General features: G+C 43.9%; 1 protein-coding gene and 1 non-coding gene across 6 annotated transcripts in view; one reads left to right on the forward strand and one right to left on the reverse strand.

Annotated features, from left to right (window-relative positions):
• Positions 1-22205, reverse strand: part of LOC112617142 (CLIP-associating protein 1-like) — a 304701-nt gene that overhangs the window by 169838 nt on the left and 112658 nt on the right. For 4 of the 5 annotated variants that reach the window (XM_025373871.1, XM_025373874.1, XM_025373872.1 and 1 more), the window contains exons 3-7: positions 18276-18354; positions 16687-16790; positions 15806-15897; positions 13863-13938; positions 3110-3207 (exon numbers count right to left, since the gene is read on the reverse strand). The exons of the other annotated variant lie outside the window; for it this stretch is intronic. In XM_025373871.1, coding sequence (XP_025229656.1) covers positions 3110-3207; positions 13863-13938; positions 15806-15897; positions 16687-16790; positions 18276-18354 — 449 coding nt within the window. The remainder of the gene's footprint in view (positions 1-3109; positions 3208-13862; positions 13939-15805; positions 15898-16686; positions 16791-18275; positions 18355-22205) is intronic. 5 annotated transcript variants of the gene reach the window in all.
• LOC112617183 lies at positions 18913-19038 on the forward strand. Its single transcript, XR_003117865.1, has one exon. It is a non-coding gene; the product is annotated as a U4atac minor spliceosomal RNA (small nuclear RNA).

The following is a 22205-nucleotide window of genomic DNA, read 5'->3' on the forward strand; positions in this document are numbered from 1 at the left end:
GGCAAAACCTCATATCTACTAAAATTAGAAAAATTAGCTAGGTGTAGTGGTGTACATCTGTAATTCCAGCTACTTGGGAGTCTGAGGCACGAGAATCGCTTGAACCCAGGAGGCAGAGGTTGCCGTGAGCTAAGATTGTACCACTCCACTCCAGCCTGGACAAGAGAGTGAGACTCTGTCTCAAAAAAAATGTTTTTAATTTAAAGAAAAGAATTTCATATGACTGAAACCATACAAATTATTTTTTCTAACTACAATAGGATAAAATCAGAAATTAATAACAAAAAGAAATGAGAAATCAAAAAATGTAGAAATCAAATAAACACTCCTAAGTAACAACTCAAAAATGAAAACAAAAAGGAATTAGAAAATCTTTGAGATATATGAAAACATTAACATATCAAAACTTATGGAATACAGCTAAAGCAGTACTTAGAAATTCATAGGTGTAAATGTCCACATTAAAACAAGATCTCAAATCAATAACCATCTTAAAAAACTGGAAAAAGACAAGTACATCAAACCAATCAAAAGTAAAGATTAGAGTGAAATAAGCAAAATATATACAACAGGAAAAAGAGAAAAATCAACGAAACCAGAAGTTAGTTCTTTGAAAAGACAAAAATTGACAAACCTTAACCAGACTGACCAGAGGGGCAAAGGCTCAAATTAATCAAATAAAAACCTTGAAAGGGAAGGCATCACTGCTGAGCATGTAAAATAAAATAAAAGGATTACAGGGGAATTCTATGAACAATTATATGCCAACAATTAAATAACCAAGATAAAATGACTAAATTCCTACAGAAACCCAAGCTACCAAAACTGCTTCAAAAAGAAACAGAAAACCTGAATAGACCCCTAACAAGTAGAGAAATTGAATTAGTGACCTCTAACAAGTAGAGATTGAATCAGTGACTCAAAAAAAATCAGCCTGAGACCAGCCTAGACAACATGGCAAAACCCCATCTGCACAAAAAATACAGAAATTACCCGCACATGGTGGCATGCACCTCTAGTCCCAGCTACTTGGGGGGCCGAGGTGGAACAATTATTTGAGCCCAGGAAGTTAAGGCTGCAGTGAGCAACGATCATGCCACTGCACTCCAGTCTGGGTACCAGAGTGAGGTCCCGCCTCAAAAAATAATAATAACAAATAAAAATAATTTTTAAAATTAAATAAATGAACAAATGAACAAATGAATGAATGAATGAACCAAGAAAGAAACGGCCTGGTCTCCAAGAAACAGCAGATGCACCTGCCGAGAAAGGTGAAGCAAAGACCCAGTATGACAAAGAGATGTCAGGATGATGGGTTTCCAAGAGGCAGTGAAGGCAGCCAGTCCAGGTGGAAACAGGCTTTAGGGACCAACAGGCAGAGAGGTTACAGGTATCCAGCATAAACCACACTGTGCTGTGCAGTTTGACACAGTGAGCCACTCTTATCCCACTTGTTGGGAATGGTGGGGGCCCTCCCCAAACCCACATTTCTAGACACCAGCCTGGGGCCAGGCCTGTAAGCAGGCCTTTCTAAGGACAGCAGTCTCAGGCTGGCTGCATGAACTCTTTCCTGTACTCTCACCTCTCTAGACCTCAGTTCTACCATGTCGTTTCTCCCTGATTTGCTAGTTTGCTGTGGTTACTTTCCAAACATACAGAGGAAGCCTCCTGTTAAGATGGAAACTGTGTAAAATGGTGGATTCACGGTCTGGGGTCACATCACGTTACACAGCATGGCGTGAGGCCAGCCCTGCAGCAGGGCAGGGTTTCACTCTCAAGACCTGTTTCCTGAACAACCATGGTGACTTCGTCATTTAACAGTCCCTTCCCTTGATATCATGCCTTCCCTGATCATCTGTGCCCTCCAATTTTCCCTGAGAGATTGTTCAGTATTGCTGCTGAGTTCTTTTTCCTCCTGTGTTCTCACCGTATATTCAAAGACCAGAAGGCTGAGGTTCACAAAACAAAGGAATTTTAAAAAAAAAACAAAACTATTCTCACAGATTATCTTTCGTAAAGAACATGAAAAGTAGTTTTATTCCCATCTAATCATCCTGTGCACAGATGGTGAGAGCAATTCCAGATCAGGCATGACTCTCAACCACAAGGAAACATAGTCCACTTGTTTGCCCGTGGAGCCGCCACTTGAGGGTCTGGGGCCCACTGCTGTCATATTTGCCTTGGAGATATCAAGACAGTTAACTCCTGTATATTTCAGTATTCCATCCCATTTCCAGATACCCAGTACGCCATCAACTATTTTGTGAAACAGGGCAGAGAAAATTAAAGGCAAGTCCGAAGAACAGGGTTTTGGACTTGGTTCTGACTCTTAGTAGCTGTGTAATCTCTCAAAAGTCACTTCATGTCTCTAGGCCTCTGGGGTTTGCATGGACAAAATGACAGGCTCAGATAAGCTGCCCTGTGAGTCCACTCCAGTTCTGTCTGGAATTTTAACACTACTTTCCCCCTTAAAGGAATGACCTAGGGTAAAAGTTTGGAATTAATTTGGTGTTAAGTTTCTCCATCACAGTTAAAATTATACATATCTGATCATTACACTATTTTAAAAATTTGGACTATAACAAAGTCACATTTCTGGACTCCAGTTGTCTTGGGTCTGATGAGACGCTGATCCCTTTGCATGGAATTATACACACTGAGAATGACATGAAAACAGAAAGTTACATTTAAAACATGATTTCTAAAATTATAACTTATGAATTTTTATCCAAACACATCCTGGAATGGCTTCATTCATTCAAATGTATTCTAGGCACCTACTATACTAAGTGCTGTCTGTACAGATATAGATACAGAATCTTAGATACAGAACCATAAAACTGTAAGAGTGCTGAATTTTTCAATACCAATTGCTTTTAAAATCAGTATGTGGCATGGGACCTGGCCAGTCTGGGTGAGAAAGTCTCATTTCTGAGGAAGTGGAATGGGAGGGGACCCCTGATGTATGATCTGGACAAAATCTCCAACTACCCTCTAACCGTATATTCTTTGAATAAAATAACCACAACAGAAAAAGTACTGCAAATCAAGATATTAACTGGAAAAGAATGGGGGGTAGAGCAGAAGAAAGGAAAAAATCTGCACTCACCGGGACTGTGGCAATCCTTTTTTACTGAGATCTGCCCTCACACGTTCTCCTACATGTCTGTAAATTTCCACTAAGCTGTTTATTGCTGCATCTCGAACCTAGATATAAAAGAAGAGATCTTACAGCTGCTCTGTGTCATCCCCCAGCAAGTCCTGCTGGGATACAACAGGCCATATACCACCCCAATTTATCACCATTTTACCAGTGGAACTGTGAATACAATCCTTATATACATTTGTCTAGAGAAAGCCATGTTTGACAGTTTTCACTTTGCTGATACAATGTCAAAGGGTAGTAAAACCGTGGGACCCCCATCCCTATATACACAGTAAAGTCCATATCCTTAGTTCTTTGCATTCTTTAAGATAATTTCAGAAAACTGGAATTTTCAGACCATCTTTCCAAATTAAGAAACAACACTAAAAATAAATAAATTATACTAAAAATAAAATACCATGTGAAACACTCTGGGTTTAAGTCAACTAAACAAATACTTAATGAGCAACAAAAATGGAGAGTACAGGCTATATGAAGTTCCATACTCAAGAAGCCCCTAGTCCTAAGAAGGAGATTTTTAAAAAGTCCTAAAATTCTACATTCATTACAGGGCATGATGCAATAGACATTATTCAAGAGCATAAAGAGCTTGCGGTTTAAAGAAGGGAGCAAACACATTAGGGGATGTCAAGGGATGCCATATGAGGAAAAACCACTGCAAAGTGCTTGGAACAGCAGGATTTCACCAGGTCCAGATGGAATGAGCGGATGCCGAATAAGACACAGCCTGTGCAAAGGCACGAAAGCAGACATGTACGGCACATGCTTCAGGAAGGGGAAGTACACCAGTCTGGCCAGACCAGATACAAGCTAAGAAAGCAGCATGAAATACGAAATAAGGTGTGAGAGACAGGGTATATATTTTTTTTAACCTGGGAAAATTTGACTGTATATTACACATCACTGTATCAATGTTAAATTTCCAGGGTGAGAAAAATGACGAGTTTATATAAGAAAATATCCTTGTTATTAAATGATACACACTGATACGTGTAGGGTTTAAAATATCGTTATAGACTGGGCGCGGTGGCTTACGCCTAAAATCCCAGCACTTTGGGAGGCCGAAGCAGGCAGATTACGAGGTCAGGAGTTCGAGACCAGCCTGGCCAACATGGTGAAACCTTGTCTCTACTATCAATACAAAAAAATTAGTCGGGCACGGTGGCACATGCACCTGTTATCCCAGCTACTCAGGAGGCTGAGGCAGGAGAACCCAGGAGGCGGAGTTTGCAGTAAGCCAAGATCGTGCCACTGCACTCCAGCCTGGGCAACAGAGCGAGACTCTGTCTCAGAAATAAAAAAAAAAAAAAAAAAAAAACTAAAAAAAAAATCATTGTATCTGCATGTTACTTTCAAATGGTTCAAGAAAAAAGTGTGTGTCTGTATATGTATGTATGTGTATACACAGAGGTACAGAACAAATGTGACAAATGTTAACTGGTAAATACACTCAATTTCTCTGTACGTTAAAAAAATTGCAAATAAAAAGGTAGGAAGAAAAACATTTTTAAAATATAAAATGGAACCAAGGCCAGGTGGTACTGGGGGAGGCTGTGCTTAATTCAGTAAGCAAAGATGGGAGTACAACATCAAGGTAGTGCAGAATGGAGAGAAAAGAAGTAGGAATACAAACAAAAATTTACAGTTTGAAATACTGAAGGTAGCCCTCTGATTTTGCAGTGTTACATGACAGGTAACTTTACTCATAATTTTTATCTCTTCCAGCGGAAAAAGGCAAATCTTAGGCTATATTATCTTGTCCCCCAAAACCTCATGCTATGGACTGAACTGTGTGCCCCCAAAATTCAAATGATGAAGCCCTAACTCTCCAACATATTTCAAGATAAGGCCTATAAGGATGCAATTAAGGGCCGAGCACAGAGGCTCACACATGTAATCCCAGTGCTTTGGGAGGCCAACGTAGGAGGACAGCCAGAGCCCAGGGGTGTGGGACCAGCCTGGGCAACAAAGTGAGCACCCACCTCTACAAAAAAATTTTTTCTGAATTAGTTGGGCCAGTTGGTACTCACCTACAGTCCCACCTACTTGGGGGGCCTGAGGTAGGAGGATCACTCAAGCTCAGGAGTTGGAGGCTGCAGTGAGCTATAATCCTACCACCGCATTCTAGCCTCAGAGACAAAGCAAGACTCAGGCTTTTTTTTTTTTTTAGAAAAAGAAGGTAACCGGGTATGGTGGCTCGTGCCTATAATCCCAGCACTTTGGAAGGCCCAGGCAGGTGAGTTCAAGTTGAGGAGTTCGAGTTCAGGCGAGTTTGAGGTCAGGAGTTCAAGACTGGCCTGGCAAACATGGTGAAACCCCGTCTCTACTAAAGTATACAAAAACTAGCTGGGCGTGGTGGCACACATCTGTAATCCCGGCTACTTGGGAGGCTGAGGTAGGAGGATCACTTAAACCTGGGAGGCAGAGGTTGCAATGAGCTGAGATCACGCCACTGCACTCCAGCCTGGGCGACACAGTGAGACCTCGTCTCAAAAAACAAAAGAACAAAAAGGAGGCAATTAAGGTTAAATGAGGTCATGATGGCAGGACCCTAAAATTAGAGGATTAGTGTCCTCATAAGAGAAGCCAGAGAGCTGTGTAGGCACATAGAACAGGTCATATAAGCACATAGTGAGATGGCAGCCATCTACAAGCCAGGAAGAGAGCCCCAACCAGAACTCAGCCTCCAAAACTGTAAGAAAACTAATTTCTGTTGTTTAACTCACTCAGTCAACAGCTTTTTGTTATGGCAGCCAGAGCTGACAAACACAGATTATCAGTTTATTTTGGGGGGAAAAAAAGTAATTTCTAATGTTAGGAAACATTTTTACATTGAAAAATGCAGTCAGGTGCAGTGGCTCACGCCTGTAATCCCAGCACTTTAGGTGGCCGAGGCAGGCAGATCACTTGAGGTCAGGAGTTGGAGACCAGCCTGGCCAACATGGTGAAACTCCGTCTCTACTAAAAATATAAAAAGAAAAAATCAGCCAGGCATGGTGGTGTCTGTCTGTTTGTTCCAGCTACTTGTGAGGCTGAGGCACAAGAAACGCTTGAACCCAGGAGGTGGAGATCGCAGTGAGCCAAGATCACACCACTTCACTCCAGCCTGGGTGACAGAGCAAGATGCTGTCTCAAAAAAACAAAAAAAGAAAAATGCACATATTACAGAAGTAGTCAATGCTACTACAACTTGAATATTATTATTAACGTGTATCGCCACTGCTTATTTTCTAGGGATAACACATCTGCTCAGAGCAAATCTCAATGGGTGATCTCTTTAAAGAACAATCAATACCCAGTCAGCTACTTAGAAAGTCTGGGCCATAAACGTTTAAGAGATTTACTGGAAAAATTACTAGCTTTAGAGTCAATTATTAATAAGTAGACTTAAGGACCTACTTGGCCATTTAGGGAGCTGTGTAACCTTAGACAAAACACTAGAACTCCTTTGGTCTCAATTTCTTCCTTTGTAAATTGAGGATTGCTCTGAGGACTGGAAGAAATAACAGTTTCATTCAACAAATATTTGAAGGCCTACTACGTGAAAATGAACTGAAATGCCTACACAGGCCAGGCAGTGACATGAGGAATGAATTACTGCAGCAGGCTGAGTGCAGGGTGACGAATGGCACTGGCAGGAAACCCTGGAGGCAGGGACAGAACAGGGATAAGGTGCAGAGGTTCAGGCAGACGGGCCAGCACCACCGGGCCACAGAGGAATGGAAGCACAGCTGTACCAGACCTTCTATTCTTTCAAGACAAGTTAAAAATATAAATCTCCCAAATATAAAATCATTTGAATTCAAAATATAAAATTAAAACACTCTGCAGGCACAAGCATACACACACCCACACATCTACAGGCTGAAACCAGCTTTACGCCAGCAGTTTGTGGCCTATAGTTTGTACCTATAAAGCAATCAACACATTGGCTAGTGTTATCTACATCTTTTAAACCAACATCTTTATCCTTTAAAATAATTGTTCCTTGGACCTAGAAAGTTACAGGGTCAGATAGCATTTAGGGGTCTAAACTATTCTTTACTGAAGAACTGCAGATGAACAGATATTCTTCGGTACTGCAAAGTAGGACACTCTAACAGAGAAGAGGTTTAAATAAAAGCCATTCAGCCGAGACTGAAGGACAATGCAGCTATTCGCTTCTACACAGGCTCTCACTGGTCTCGCACTGCCTCTCCCTGCTGAGCCCTCAGGCTCACCCCAGAAAGGCACCGCAACGTGTCAGGCCATGAAGACTGCAAAAAGACAAGAGCCCCATACAGGCAGCATGCTCTGCCAGGTCTCATATGCGTGCTTTACAGAATCTAAGGTCTCCAACGTCTGACCATGTTGTTCCTTCCTTCCTCATAGTCACTGCACAGAGGAGGGTGTAGAGGTTGGCAAGGTTAGTCACCTGCCCAAGGCCCACAGATCAGGAATGGCAGGCTGGGGTCCAAAATCCTACCTCTCTGGGGCAAGCCAACATTCTTACCAGCACACTGCACCTTAATGCAGATGCCAAAATAAGGGCTTCCTGCAAAGGAAAAAACTCAAAGGAAGGCTTCTGCCCTAGGGTGCGGGACAGGGAAGCAGTCTATAAACTGATGAGACCCTAAACCCACCCTGTCCTCCTAGAACCCAGCACAGCCCCACAGCCAGTGCCTTGGAGCATGGGTACCCCAGCACCCCACACAGCTGGGCCCAAGAGCTCAGCCCGGCCCAAGAGCTCACCCCAGCTCCCAGGCTACAACTGTGGCGGGCCACATGGGAGCTCTGGCAAGCCGGCAGCAGAGGTGCTCCTCCCTCCTCCTGAGCTCTGTCTAGCTGGAGAGAGCATGGAATGAGCAATGGTCATCATATGTTTCAAGATGTTTTAGGCTTTGAAAACATGACCAAACTCAACAAGAGGGCCAGCAGTCAGCATGGGGAGGCCCACTGGATGCCACCCTCTGCCAGCCTGCCTGCAAAAAGGGAGGTGAGGTGCTGTGAAGATGAAATCAAAAGTTTTCAGGCAGAACTCAGGCTTTTCTTATCTAGTCAAGGGAATTCCTAGTGTCAGGATGCCTTGGACCACCGGCTGCCTCTGTTACAGCCACTGCCCTGTCCTCATCAACAAGCACAGACTTTGTACTGAAATCCACACCTCCGGGAAGAAAAGCTTCTCTCAGCTCAGGAGGGACAGGCTTAGTGTATGGCCGTCACATAATTCTAATCCCTTCCCAGCAGCTGGGTCACACAGGAGCATGGAACGCAACTCTCCAACAATGAAACATGACGGGAGTCTGTAGGAAAGCTTCTGGAAAATATTTCTCTGCTCTTGGAAAAAGACATTCAGGGAAAAGTGAACACTGGCTGGGTGTTTGACGATAGGAGAGAACTGCTGATTCTTGGGGCATACGAGGTGACAATGTTATTTAAGGTTATGTTTTTGAAGGAAAAAAAAGTCTATCTTTTAAAATATTTAAGAGTTAAATAAATGTGGCCTAAGATTTGCTTCAAAATAATCCAACTTTTGCTTCAAAATAATGGGATGCAGGAGGGAAAAAAGGCAAAACTGAACTGGCCTTGTCAAATGAGCTGATGGCACATGGGGACGCTTTATGGCACTATCACTACTTATGTGTATGTTTGAACCTTTCAATATGAAAGTTGAAAACAGAAGAGGAGCTCAGGAAGTGCCTCCCCTCTGCTAGGCCAACTGTGCATGCGTACAGCAGCTGTACCTGTGCTAAGAGCTCCAGGGGGCAACACACACAGCCTGAGATGCCTGAGGCAGATCCCGGAAACTTCCTATGTCAGGACCCGTCATCACGCAGAGTGACACATTTCCCCACTGCTCTAATGATTCTCAGTTGGGCTTTCAGTCACTTGTAACCAAAAGCATCCTAGCCCACACACACTGTGCACCTGTGGCCCCCTCTGAAAGGCTTCCCTGCTCTGAGTCACTGCACTCAGACCACTAAGGAAACGAAGAGCTGAGAGGATTCTCTGCACACTGGCTGTATGGAAATGAAGAGCTGGAGGCTGACCACTAGATGAGGCGCCTGAGGGCAGAGACAACGCTGATACAACAGTGTCCCCTCTGGTCTGAGACTTGGCAAATAAAGGAAAGTTATTCAAATAATTATGGGGCATTGGGAACTGCAAAGAGGAACAAGCTATAATCCTAAATCTAGAGGATCAGAAACTAGTAGGAAAGGTTAATGAAAAAATTAAAATAAAGGCAACAGCAAAAGCACATGCAAGCTACACAAGAACCCCAGAAGCAGGAATAATTAACTTGGTTAGTATCGGGGAGGTGGATGGCAGAACTTCCTGGCAGAAGAGAGATATGGATTGACTGTATGTCTGTGTATGTGCATGTCTATGTGTGCAAATATATGTGCGGACAAACCATTCCTAAGGCACATGTGAATATATGGATTATTTTCAGAGTCTCAGTTTGGAATACTCTAGCCGTAAATCCTGTCTACTACAGAATACTGAAAGCTGCCCATAGAGTAACAATCTCATTTTACGGATGAGGTGGGGGAAATTAAAAAACAAAACAAATAATAAGAATTTTCTCAAAAGCAGACACACAGGCCTAGAACTCAACCCACAAAACCACTATAGGTTCCAAACTCCTGGCCAAAGCCTAGGGCTTCCTGGCACAAAAAGTGTAACTGCCATTAAAGACACTAGGCAAGAAGTGCTAACTTGAATTTTTGACTTAATGAAACATTTTAAACAAGTCTCACATTTTCTATCTTATTTTTAAAAACTATCTGTTTCTTCATAAATTTTTTTTAAAATTATACGATCTATTTATGATTTATACAGCAGTAAGATGTGATCCATTTAAATGTACTACTTTTGTTTTTCAGTTGTATTATTACTATTACCCACAATCAGTCAGGAGCACCTGATTTGTGGTAGTGAAACTAGTGTCTGGTATGTGGCAGTATGTGCACAGTCTACTCCAGGGCTGCCAATGTTTGGGGTAAGTATGGCTATGTCAGTATCACAAATACATCTCAAGACACTAAGGCTATCCTACAATTAAGGCTTTTCATATATTTAAAGCACTATACACCTAAGTTTCTCAGAAACCCACTGGCACATGGTAGGTGCATGATTTCTGCAAATGAAAATGGCCATCTCAGATGAGGAGGAGACTACTGAGTAACTTGGCCTTCTGAGAGTCTTCTACTTGGACCAACAGGTCACGCCAGCACCTAAGAACATTCACTGCAAGGACTCTCATAAGGATTGAGGGGTGGGGCACTTACCACTGCCTCCACTTTAAAGGGGAAACTGAGGTTCAAGATCCAAGTGACCCCAAGGTCAGCTATTACATACAAAGCAGGGATCTATGCCTTTAACCTAGGTGTCTTACATTGCATCAGGTAGCTCAAGTATTAATATTTAACATACTCTGCCTTTTGGCAACTTCAGAACAGTATGTCAAACTGTTAAAGACTCAACATTATCTTAAATTCTTAAACAACTGAATCAGCATTTTGAGAATGTGGGATTGTGCTGATCGTTTGAAATTTAATCTGTGTACTTCTAAAATAAAGGAAATCTTGTTAAAATCCCTAAAGAACTTACAAGTTAACTCTAGATCTAAAGGAAAAAAATAGTATCAGAGAGTAGCCCAACACAAAAGCAGACTAGGCCCTACCTGTCTCCTTTCTACCGAAGCTTTAGGGAACCTTTAAGTGAGGCCTCCTCTAGCAGAGAACTTCAGGGAAAAGGAAACCCTGTGAAGAGTAAGGTACTCTCCGAGGCTCACCTGAATAGCTTCAAGGATGAGAATGGACCCATTCAAAATATTAAATGTGCTTACGTTCCACTCCCAATGTCTCTTAAAATCTACACCGAACGCATGATCTTTTGGGCAGGGAAATACTGAGGTTATACATCAGTGAAGAGCCCTAGGACAACGAGGCATTTCCTTCACTTTCCTCTAGAGGATGTGGTCCACCTCAGTCACAGAAGCAAAATCTGAGTCTCAGAAGCAAAATTAAGCTAGTAATCTCCATCCCCTTCCCCAAAAAGCCCAAGGATCCAGACACACAAGGCAGGCCCACAGCACGAGCTCTCGCTAAATATACGTGGAAGAAAAAGAGGAGGAAGGGGAAACGGGTTAGTGAGGGGACCCTGTGGGATGGACGGCAGTGTGGTGCACAGCCATACAGTGCTTCCCTCCCCAAACCGGATTCTAGACGACGTCCCTTGCTGTCGTTCTGGACGGTGTAGGTCTGGCCTGTGTTTTTATACTGCCTCCACCGCAGAAGTGCATTTAGAGGAGCCAGCCCCGCACCACACACCCCAGGTTCTAAGATCTCCACAGGCAGTGTGAACATTCACATCACCTGTCTGGCCAAAGTCAGCAACTGAAAGAGGATAGAATCACCTCAGCAAGTTGGCTTTTCTGTTCTGCTAGAGCACTCCACGTGGCAGCAGCCACACCCCCAGAGTGCCGTCTCTACAAAGGATTTTTCCCACGGAAAACAAAAACAGGAACAAAACCCAAAGGGGGAAGGGTACAAAACAATCATCTATTTGGTAATTTAGAATCTTTTTAAAAAATAGTTCCATTTATTTTTAAATTAACGTTGAATATAAAGTATGATTAAGTAAATAAAAATGTCTAGCCGGGTGTGGTGGCTCACGCCTGTAATCCCAGCACGCTGAGAGGCCAAGGTGGGCGGATCAAGAGGTCAGGAGATCGAGACCATCCTGGCTAACATGGTGAAACCCCGTATCTACTAAAAATACAAAAAATTAGCCGGGCGTGGTGGCAGGTGCCTGTAGTCCCAGCTACTCGCGACGCTGAGGCAGGAGAATGGCGTAAACCCGGGAGGCAGAGCTTGCAGTGAGTCAAGATCACGCCACTGCACTCCAGCCTGGATGACAGAGCGAGGCTTCGCCTTTTTCTTTCTTAGAAGAAAAAAAAAAATCCTAAGCATTTCTTTCCAATGCCATGTATTTTCCTTTTCTTTTCTTTTGTTTTTTTTAGACAAAGTCTTGCTGGGTTGCCCAGGCTGGAATGCAGTGGCACGATCTTGGCTCACTGTAAACTCTGCCTTCCAGGTTCATGTGATTCTTATGCTTCAGTCTCTCAAGTAGCTGGGATTACACGTGAATGCCATCATGCCTGGTTAATTTTTGTATTTTTAGTAGAGACGGGGTTTCACCATGTTGGCCTGGCTGCTCTCAAACTCCTGGCCTCAAGTGATCCACCCACCTTGGCCTCCTGAAGTGCTGGGATTATAGACATGAGCCACCGCATGCCCAGCCTAATGCTATATATTTTCAACAAAGGCTGAAAAACGGCATGAGTGGAATAAGCAAGCAGGGAGACAGCAGACAACAGGCAGTGAGGAGGGGAGAGGCTGGAGTGGAAGGAGCAGCACAACAGCCAAAGAGAAGGGAGAGACACCTGCTGCTGGAACTAAGAGCAAGGTAAGGAAAGGGCCTGGAGAGCAGGAGGGGAGGGGTGCAGACTCAGGGGAGCTAGAGGCCAAGGGAGGCTGGGTGGAAGGCCAGCCTGATACAGCCTCCTGGGAGGGTAACTTAGCAATTATCAACCAAGATTTCACAGAGAGGCCACTGCCCATATATATTTACCTTGTAAATTACTGTTCCACTTTCTGTCCCTTCTTCTAATGAAGTATCATTCTTATCAGTTTGTATGAGATGACATAATAAAAATGACTCTGGTTGAGAAATAGCATTGAACTGGGAGGAGAGTTCAATGCTACTTCTCCAGTCCAGACTTGTACAACTTTTGAATTGCCTGGTAACTCACAGGTGAGACAGCCAGCTCCTCTCCTACCCTCACACTAAAAAAGTGGTACTTTTCGTTAATTTACGTAAAATCTGCAGTTCTTTTTTTTTTTGAGACAGAGTCTCACTTAGTCGCCCAGGCTGGAGTGCAGTGGCGCGATCTCGGCTCACTGCAAGCTCCGCCTCCCGGGTTCACGCCATTCTCCTGCCTCAGCCTCCCGAGTAGCTGGGACTACAGGCGTCCGCCGCCTCGCCCGGCTAATTTTTTGCATTTTTAGTAGAGACGGGGTTTCACCGTGTTAGCCAGGATGGTCTCGATCTCCTGACCTCGTGATCCGCCCGCCTTGGCCTCCCAAAGTACTGGGATTACAGGCGTGAGCCACCGCGCCCGGCCTAAAATCTGCAGTTCTTAAGGGTTCAGAGTTCAAGGAGTTTCCACAATGATATACACAGTGAAGCCACCCCCACAAAGCAAAATGTAGAACATTCCCATCACCTCAGAAAAGTCCCCTCAGACCCTCTTCCAATCATTCTCCCCCACCTCAGCAGATTCTGCACCACCACCCCCAGCACCACCCCTTTTGGCTGCAGAGGTGGTGGCCAGACATCTTATCCTGGAGGCTGGTCTGGAAAACATCAGTTTCTAGGCTAGTTGATTTCTCAGCCCTGTGTATGGAAGAGCGCAGAGTGGCCACCACATTTACCAATTTTAAACGTAAACGCAAACTTATTTTATATATTTAAATGTATAAATATTTTATAAATGCTAATGGGTACTGGATCTCTTAAAAAATCATCATTGTTCTATGAAGATTAGGACTCCAGTCCCACCCACCTATTGGGTATACACAGAGCACCAGAATGCATCTCAACAGTCTGTAAGCAATGACCTCCCCCGCGGGTTTTCCTTCCCACTCACCTGGCTGTTTGGATCTCCAAGTAAGTTGCATATATGTGGCACAATCTTGCTTAGTGTTAAAGTCTGCGCTCCAGAGCTGAAAACAAAAGGAGTGCTTTCTTGTTAGTGAGAACTGAAGAAAGACAGACGCCTGTCTGCCCACACCTGCCCTTCCTGTGTCTCCCCAATCCCCATCACCACCTCATACCAAGTCTCTCTCCATCCCATCCACACTGGCTCCAAAGTAAATGTGTCCGATGGCCCCTTTGCACAGAGTTCAAAACCTAGGGTGGCTTCTCCCAGATGAGTCTTCCTCCTGTCCCTCAGGGCTCTGGCCAATCCGGCCCTACCCCTTTAAGGCTGGGCCAGAGCACCCCCGGTCCCGCTTGCCTCACAGGTGCTGCCTCTGCAGTACTGTTCTGTCACTGTAAGCCAACTACGAGTCACTGGAGGGACTTTGTTTAACTCTCCCATGTGCTGTGGCAGAGCCCTCTGCTACGGTAGACAGTCAGGCAATACTGCTGGATGAAAAGACTGCAATCAAATCAGAGCATCTGCCTACTGGGGCACATCTGAGCCAAGTACTACCGTACTGGGGCACATTTGAGTTACAATTTTCACCATCACCATCCCTGCCATGACAAATGGCCTTTGAGAATAAAAATCTCTTGGTTAATCTGCCTACTACCTTACCATAAATTCCTAGAACTGGAGCTACTGTGATCAAAGGCTAGAGGTTTTTTTTTTGTTTTTGTTTTTAAAGCTTCAGCTACTTATGGCCAAATTTAATGGCACTGAAAAAGCTAACATATTAAGATGGAAAAAATGTACAAGTAATATAAACATTACAATCTCAATTTTGTTTTTAAAAATAACATAACTTTACAGGTTAGGATAAAATGATTATCTGAAGGTAACAGAATTACAGTAATCTTTATTTTTTCCTTGTGTAAATTTTTATGATATATACAGTATTATTTTCATAACCAGAAAAAAAGTCTTGAAATTTATAATTTTAAAAAAGCCTCTCCTAAAAATAAGTACATGAAAAAAATGTTCACCATCAACAGCCATTAGATAAATACAAATTAAAACCACAATGAGGTATTACTACACACATATAAAAATGGCTAAAATAAAAAAGTGACAACATCCAATGGCTAGCAAGGGTATGTAGAAACCAGATCATTCGGACGTTGCTGGTAGGAACGTAAAACAGTGTGGACAACTCTGGGGAAAAAACTGGCAGTACCTTTTAAACTAAAAATGAACTTACCAAATGACCCAGCAAGTGTACTCTTGGGCCCTGATCCAAGAGACATGGAAACTTATGTTCGTGTAGAAACTTGTACATGCATGTTCACAGCAGCTTCATTTATAAAAGCCAAAAACTGGAAATCACCCAAATGTTCCTCAACAGGTGAATAGTTTAACCAGCTGTGATACATCTATACCAAGGAATTCTATTTAGCAATAAAATGAACTATCAATGTGATGTGTAACCTCAAGGGTATCATGCAGAGTGAAAAAAAGATAAAACTCAAAAGGTTACATATTGTATAATTCCATTTACATAACACTCTTGAAATGACACAATCATAGGCAGGGAGAGCAGATTCGTGCAAATTCAAACAGATTCACGGTTGCCAGGGGTCAGGATGTAGCTACACATGGCAGCATGAGGGAGCCCTGCAGTGACTGTACAGTTACATATACACACAAATGCACATGTGTTTACCTGAGACGCTTGCACAAGTTCTAGGGATTGTATCAATCTCAATGTTCTGGGACTGATGCTGTACTATAGTTATTCAAGGTGCTAACACTGGGCAAGGGTGGGTAAAGGGGGTGTGAGACCTCATACTACACTTCTTTGCAACTTCCTGTAAATCTGTAATTATTTCTAAGTAAAAAGTTAAAAAAAATTCAGCCAGGTAAAAATGTCAGGCTCATCCCAGACTTACGCATTGAGTGTTGCTATAAGGCAGAGACAGATGCCTTCTCGAGTACGGAAATTCTTGTGTTTGAAGCCTCCGAGCATTCTGTCCCATACGTACTGTAGATGACAAAGAACAGGTGAGGAAAGGAGAAGACTGCTGCAGCTGTCACTTAGTAAGGGAGCAACAGAAGGCAAGCCTCTTAACGGGTGCCAAATTAGTCCCATCCTCTACCAACACATTTAATCCTCTCAAGAGCATACTGGAAAATGATGACATCTATCATGTTACCAAGTATACTAAATTATAATTTTTAAAACACATTCATTTACACAAGCATTTAATTCTCCCAAGAACCCTAAAAGGGAGGTACAACTGTCCTCATTTTATGGGTGAGGAAAGCCAGGCCAAAAGAGCCAGTGAGTTGCCAAAGATCACACACTCACCCTCTGCTTTTTCTCATCACCCCCCAATAAAGGACAGTGGAAGCTGGGAAGGCAAGGCTGTTTCGGTCCATCCCAGCAGCCCCAATTAACCAGAAGACAGGGGCCAGGGCTCCAGCCAGGCCTCCTGACTCCCAGACACCACGGCTTCCTCTTTTCAGACAACTGGAGAGTCGGTTACATAAATGAGCTGAAGGGTCTAATGGATTAAAACTAAATATATTAGATTCACTAATTTATTCAATACCCCCATGTTAAATCCACTATTCATCTCATACTTTTGTGACTTATTTATTTAACTATCTTGCATGAGTAAACAGACGGAATGCTGTGAAAATTTTTATCTGTAATACATCAGCTTAAGTCTATGGAGTCACACCGTTTGTGCAAGCACACACACACACCCTCGCAACTGCATGCATGCGCACTGGCCAGCTGACCTCAAAACACATCTCTTGCCCCTACCTGGGGATTAGCAGCTTGATCCATGATCTTTAGCAGCAGAGTTTGGTCCTGCTCCCTCACAGAGTCTTTAGCATCTCCTAGTCTGTCTATTAGACTTGGCAGCACTGAAAATCAAAACGGAAACTGATCAAATGAAACCCTATTTGGGGGTCTGCGGTCACCAAGTACTGCTATTTCAATTACGTGGGAAGACAAACCCCTGACCCAAATGATGTATCTCCTCCTAAAACCACTCATCTTTGCTCACAGCACTACTCTCCTTGCTGAAATCCATGAGAGTCACCAAAAGAGTCTGCAAAATCCTTTGAATGGAAAGATATACTATTTGTCTTCCTCCTTACCCCACGTTCCTCCAGCCAGTTCCAAACGTATTTGTAAGCTGATAAAAATTGAAGACCTTGATAGGAAGAGTCAATAGAAAGGAAAATTTAGGTAAAAGACAAGGAGAGGGGCTCCAGCATATGTGTTTGGGGGTGGAAGGGGTAGGCACTTATGAATAATCTTACATTTCATCAACATTGTGTATTTTTAGTTTTACATCACACCCAAACACACATGAGACAGAGCCCAGCTCTCCATCTTCCCCCACCTACCCAGTGTGGACCCTCCCACCAGTGCTCCAAGTGCACCTATAAACCAGAGATCAGCTTATTTTAAGAGCTTGCAAACCTTTATAACAAGAGCTATCCCTGAATAATTCAGCTAATTTAGGAGGAAAATGGAACCCTATTAAAATATCAAATTTCTAAAAGTAAAGGTTTTTTTTAAAAAATTTGTAAACAGTCGGTGCTAGAATGGGAAAATAGCTCACGACCTTTTCAGAAGGAGCATATTGGTCAGAAACTTAACAGAAAACAATACATGTATACCAATGTAAAACAGAGAAATTCCATAAGGAAATGGTTGCATAGAGCTGCTTAGTGTTTATACTGCCCCCATGAAACACCGGAGGTCAGGAATTTAGAGGTATTTAAATCTATGAAATCTGTGGGGTTTGTTCCATTTTGCTGACACATCGTTTTTCCTTCAGAATAACAGTGAACGTTTACTATACACTTGTAATGACATTTACAATCAAGGTGAAAATAGTAATGCCAACCATAGTCATCTGGGGAAAAATACAACTGGCTTGGTTTTACAGGATTTCTCAAAGAAAACCGCCTCTCATTAAAGGGGACCGCGGTCAGGGTCAAATATGACTTGGTTGGCACAAAGGGTGACAGCTAATTTAGCATAAGAAATAAAAATGGCACTAATATTTCATATTAGAACACGTATTACTAATTTCCGTATGAGAACACAGTGAAGCCAGTACAAGGTATGGGGAAGGGGAAGGGCCAGAGGCCAGGAAGCCCAGCGGGAAGGGAAGGCAGCGGGGCGGCCGGCCAGGGCTGCGGGTGCTACGGGGGCTGCGGGGGAGGGCGGGGACGGACTGACTGGGAGGAGCGGAAGGGAGGCCGAGGGGGCTGGAGGGGAGGCAGGGTGGCGGCCGGGAGGGTTTGGGAGCAGCTAAGTGGAGAAGCCGGGAGACCGAGGGAAGGCTGGGGGTCTGAAGGGGCCGGGTCCGCTCCACAAGTGCCGCAGCTCACCTGTGCCGATCTGCGCCTTGAACCGATCCTGCAGCCGGGTCACCAGGGCGGACAGGATGTCCATGCCCAGCAGAACCACCTGCAGCGGGAAACACCGGGAGCCCGTTAGCGGCCGGCCTGCGGGGCAGCGCTCCCGCCCACCCGCTCCGGGGACGCCTCGACATTTCTGGCCCAGACGCAGTCCGAGAGTCCAGAGCGCGCATGCCGACTGGAGGACCAAAGAGATTAGCACGAGGAAGGATGATCTTCCACAAAAAGAGCTGTGTACAGCTATAATGGAAAATACTCGGTGAGGAGAAACGAAATGAAAGGCAGTACAGCGTAGCCAAACCCAGGTTAGCCGCCCGTGGAGTTCAAGAGAGCGCCGTGGCCCCGCCCCCTCCAGCCCCGCCCCGGCGAGAAAACGTATGCAAATTTTCGAGCGGCCGACGCGCGGTCTTCTGGGTAAAACCGAGCCGCCGCTTTTGCGACCCTTCAGGAGCCTCAGAAAACAAAGAATTGGTGGTATCGTCGAAAGCCGTGGAGGCTGGAGGTAAGCTAGCTACCAGACCGACTAAGGCGGGACTCACAAATTAATCACCACAAGCCAATCAGGTATTGGCGCTTCCTGCTTGCAGCGCACGCACCCCTCACCGCAACCATCCTTTTCTTGGGGTTGCGCTACTGTCCAATGAGCGCATAGTGAGGGCAGTACTGCTAACGCCTAAACAACACACCCGCATCAACTAAAGCTTTGCTTTACCTTGGTGCAATTTTTGGAAAAATGAAAAACCGCTTTTCCCAGTATTTGTGAGTTCAAAGGAAAGTAAACTGCAAATAAGCTGAACTCCTGTAGTCGTGCGTTAAACCAGTAGGTGGCGCACAATATATATGATTTGACTTTCTTACCGAAACTCTTTCAGTTTTCGCTGTGCAAACGGGGAGGGTTTCCACGTAACTTTACCCTGGTCATCTACTTCGACTGTCATGTAACTCCAGCTTTACGCTGAGCCAGCCTAGTAGTCTAGATCAAGTTTCCATAGGAGGCGAAGTTTCAGTGGGCCTTTGTACCACATAAAATGGAATCCCAGCACTTTGGGAGACCGAAGCGGCCGGATTAAGAGGTCAGGAGATCGAGACCATCCTGGCCAACATGGTGAAACCCCTTCTCTACTAAAAATACAAAATTAGCCGGGCCTGCTGGCGCACGCCTGTAGTCCCCGCTACTCGGGAGGCTGAGGCTGGAGAATCGCTTGAACTTGGGAGGCGAAGGTTGCAATAGCCTGGCGACAGAGCGAGACTCGGTATCAAAAAAAAAAAAAGTTAAATAGTGAGCTTTCTGTGGAATGGTCCAATAGCCAGAGTAAACCTTTCCTCTGTAGGAAGCAGTTTTGCACTGGGAGACTTCATTAAACACGCTTCCAACACAAAGCCGAGCACTGCCCAGTGTTCACACAACAACCAAACAGGACGGGGCAACAGTTAGGATTTCTTGCATGCAGCCTGTGCCTGCGTCTGGCGGCTGATAAAAGCAAAAACTGCAGACTTTTCTATTCAGCTTTGAAATCCACTGCTTCAAAACTGAAGGAATCCAAATTGGCCCAATAATCCCCACAACGTATAAAATGTTCTTGCAAGAAACTGGCTACTTGACAATATTGAAGAAAACAATTTTTAAAACTTTTATAGAGAGGACAATTTATAAACAGATTTTTCTTTTAATAATATAATAATGGTATAAACACTTTAAAATAATGACTCTACTTTCAAGCTAAAAAGGATTAGGTTTCACACTATGACTTCCTTCCAAAGAGTACAGTATGAAGTGGGGGAGTAACTATCCAGCAGAGAAAACTGACAGACGCAACCTCAGCCAGACAGTGGAGGTCAACATCAAGCACACTTGGAATGATGTCATGAAAACGGCATTTTGCCTTTGTGACAGTCCTTCCCAAAACCCTTAAGCCCAGTCTAAGCATGAGGAAAACATCAGAGAAATTCCGATAGAGGGGCATCCTACAAAACACCTGACCAGTACCCCTCAAAACAGTCAAGATCATCAAAAACAAGAACTCTGAGAACCTGTCTCGGCAACAGGAGCCGAGGGAAACATAACAACTAAATGTAATGAGGTATCCTGGAAGAGAGTCTGAAACACAAAGATGACATTTTTCCTTAGGTAGAAACTAAGGAAATATGAATAAAGCATGAAATCTAGTTAATAATAATACATCAATACTGGTTCATTGATTGTCATAAACCACACTAATGTTAGATATTACAATGAGACGATATTACCTTTGCAATTTTTCTGTAAAAAAGTAGTTTATTTTTTAAGAAGAACAGCCCCTCATGGAAGTGAGTTATTTAGCTTTTGTCTGGTGAAATCTTAAGCTTATCTGCACAGCTGCATTACTGGTTGCGAGTAGGGGTATTATTCATGACAGAAACATCCCTTCATACATCGCTCAAGGCTAAGGTGAAGAGGACTGTTGTTTACTTGGGGGAAGGCTGACATCAGCTTTTCCAGGACGGCAGTTTACTTGGTAGGTCTGAGCAGAGAAGGCCTCGCGAGGCCCCGGACAGTCAAGTTTCAATGCCTTGCCTAGATGAACTGGGGAGCGTGGAAACTCCCAGAGAAGACTGAGTGAGTAGATGCACCTGAGTCCCCAGAGAAACAGAACAGGAGAGGCCCAGGGCGCCAGCCAGGAGGACAAAAGGCAGTTCCAGGGACTTTCGCAGCCCTTCTCCTGGGCTTCCATTTCCCTACTGAAGAAAGGGATACATGAAAAAGTCCTTGCCCAGAAGACCACTCTGATAATTAACTGTAAAAACCTCTTTGTGCCTAAACCTCCTCATCTGTAAAACAGAGACAATAGTAACAGCTACCTCGTGGGTTGTTGTGAGGATTAAATCAAGTGTGTATGTAAACTGTGCCTGGCACGTGGTAAGGGTACTTTCTTTTTTTTCCTGTTTCTGCTTTCTTCAGCCCTTAGGTCTATAAAACCAACTTCTTCTCCATGGCTCAATGGAATACACAATTATCTTTCATGGAAATGAGGTGTTACCTGATTCTAAAATCACAAATAAAAGTCATTCAAAATCTTTAAATTTTTTGTAATTTTTTTCTTCCAACACCATTAGCTCTGCGTGACCCTTGAGCACTGCCTCCAACATTTTACTTAATTATCTACGTTTGTGCTTGTTTCCCCAGCTACATTCCTTGAATGTAAGGAACACTACCATCTTGCATTTCCTCAGAATTCCCATAATAAATAGCACAGCGCTGGGTACAAGGTAGGTGATTGATAAACCCTACTGTATTGATGTGAAGGAGACTGGAATAGATGAGCTCTCAAGGTCCAACATCTTCTTTATCCTAAAATCCTTTAAAAGACCCTTTTGTAAAAGAGAGAAGAGGGCTGACCAGGTCACTGGGACCAATACTCCTGCCGAGCACAACTAAGAATGCTGGATATAAAAGAACATCTGCAGCATCAGAGAAGTAAGAAGGCACAGAAGAACTTCCAGGTCAAGAAACACAGACAACTAAAATCCACAGACATGAGCCTGCAACAGCTGGTTCTCTTTGCCCTGGGGCCATGTATATACTGGGAAAGGGTGCAGAGAATCACTTTAATAACCTTGTGGGTCATCTAGGAGGGCAAAGGTTACATTCCAAAGCCCTCCAAAGTTGGTGGCCTAGTTAACCCCCACCACGTGTGCTGGAAACCCAAATGGCTAGACTTTAGGAGGAGAGTGAGTTGGAAATAAAACAGCCTTCACAGGGACTGCAGCCCAGTTTCCAAGCATCTGGGTGGCCCGGAAAAAAATTCTAATCCCTGACATCAGATTAAAGTGAGTTTAGACTGTTTGTGTCCAAAAGCCCTTAGCAGATAAAAACACATGTCATTTCTGGATAAAGAAAACATCATCTTAATAATCTAGTCC

The sequence above is a fragment of the Theropithecus gelada genome, unplaced genomic scaffold, assembly GCF_003255815.1.
Source record: "Theropithecus gelada isolate Dixy unplaced genomic scaffold, Tgel_1.0 HiC_scaffold_15884, whole genome shotgun sequence".
In the NCBI taxonomy this organism is placed as follows: Eukaryota; Metazoa; Chordata; class Mammalia; order Primates; family Cercopithecidae; genus Theropithecus; species Theropithecus gelada.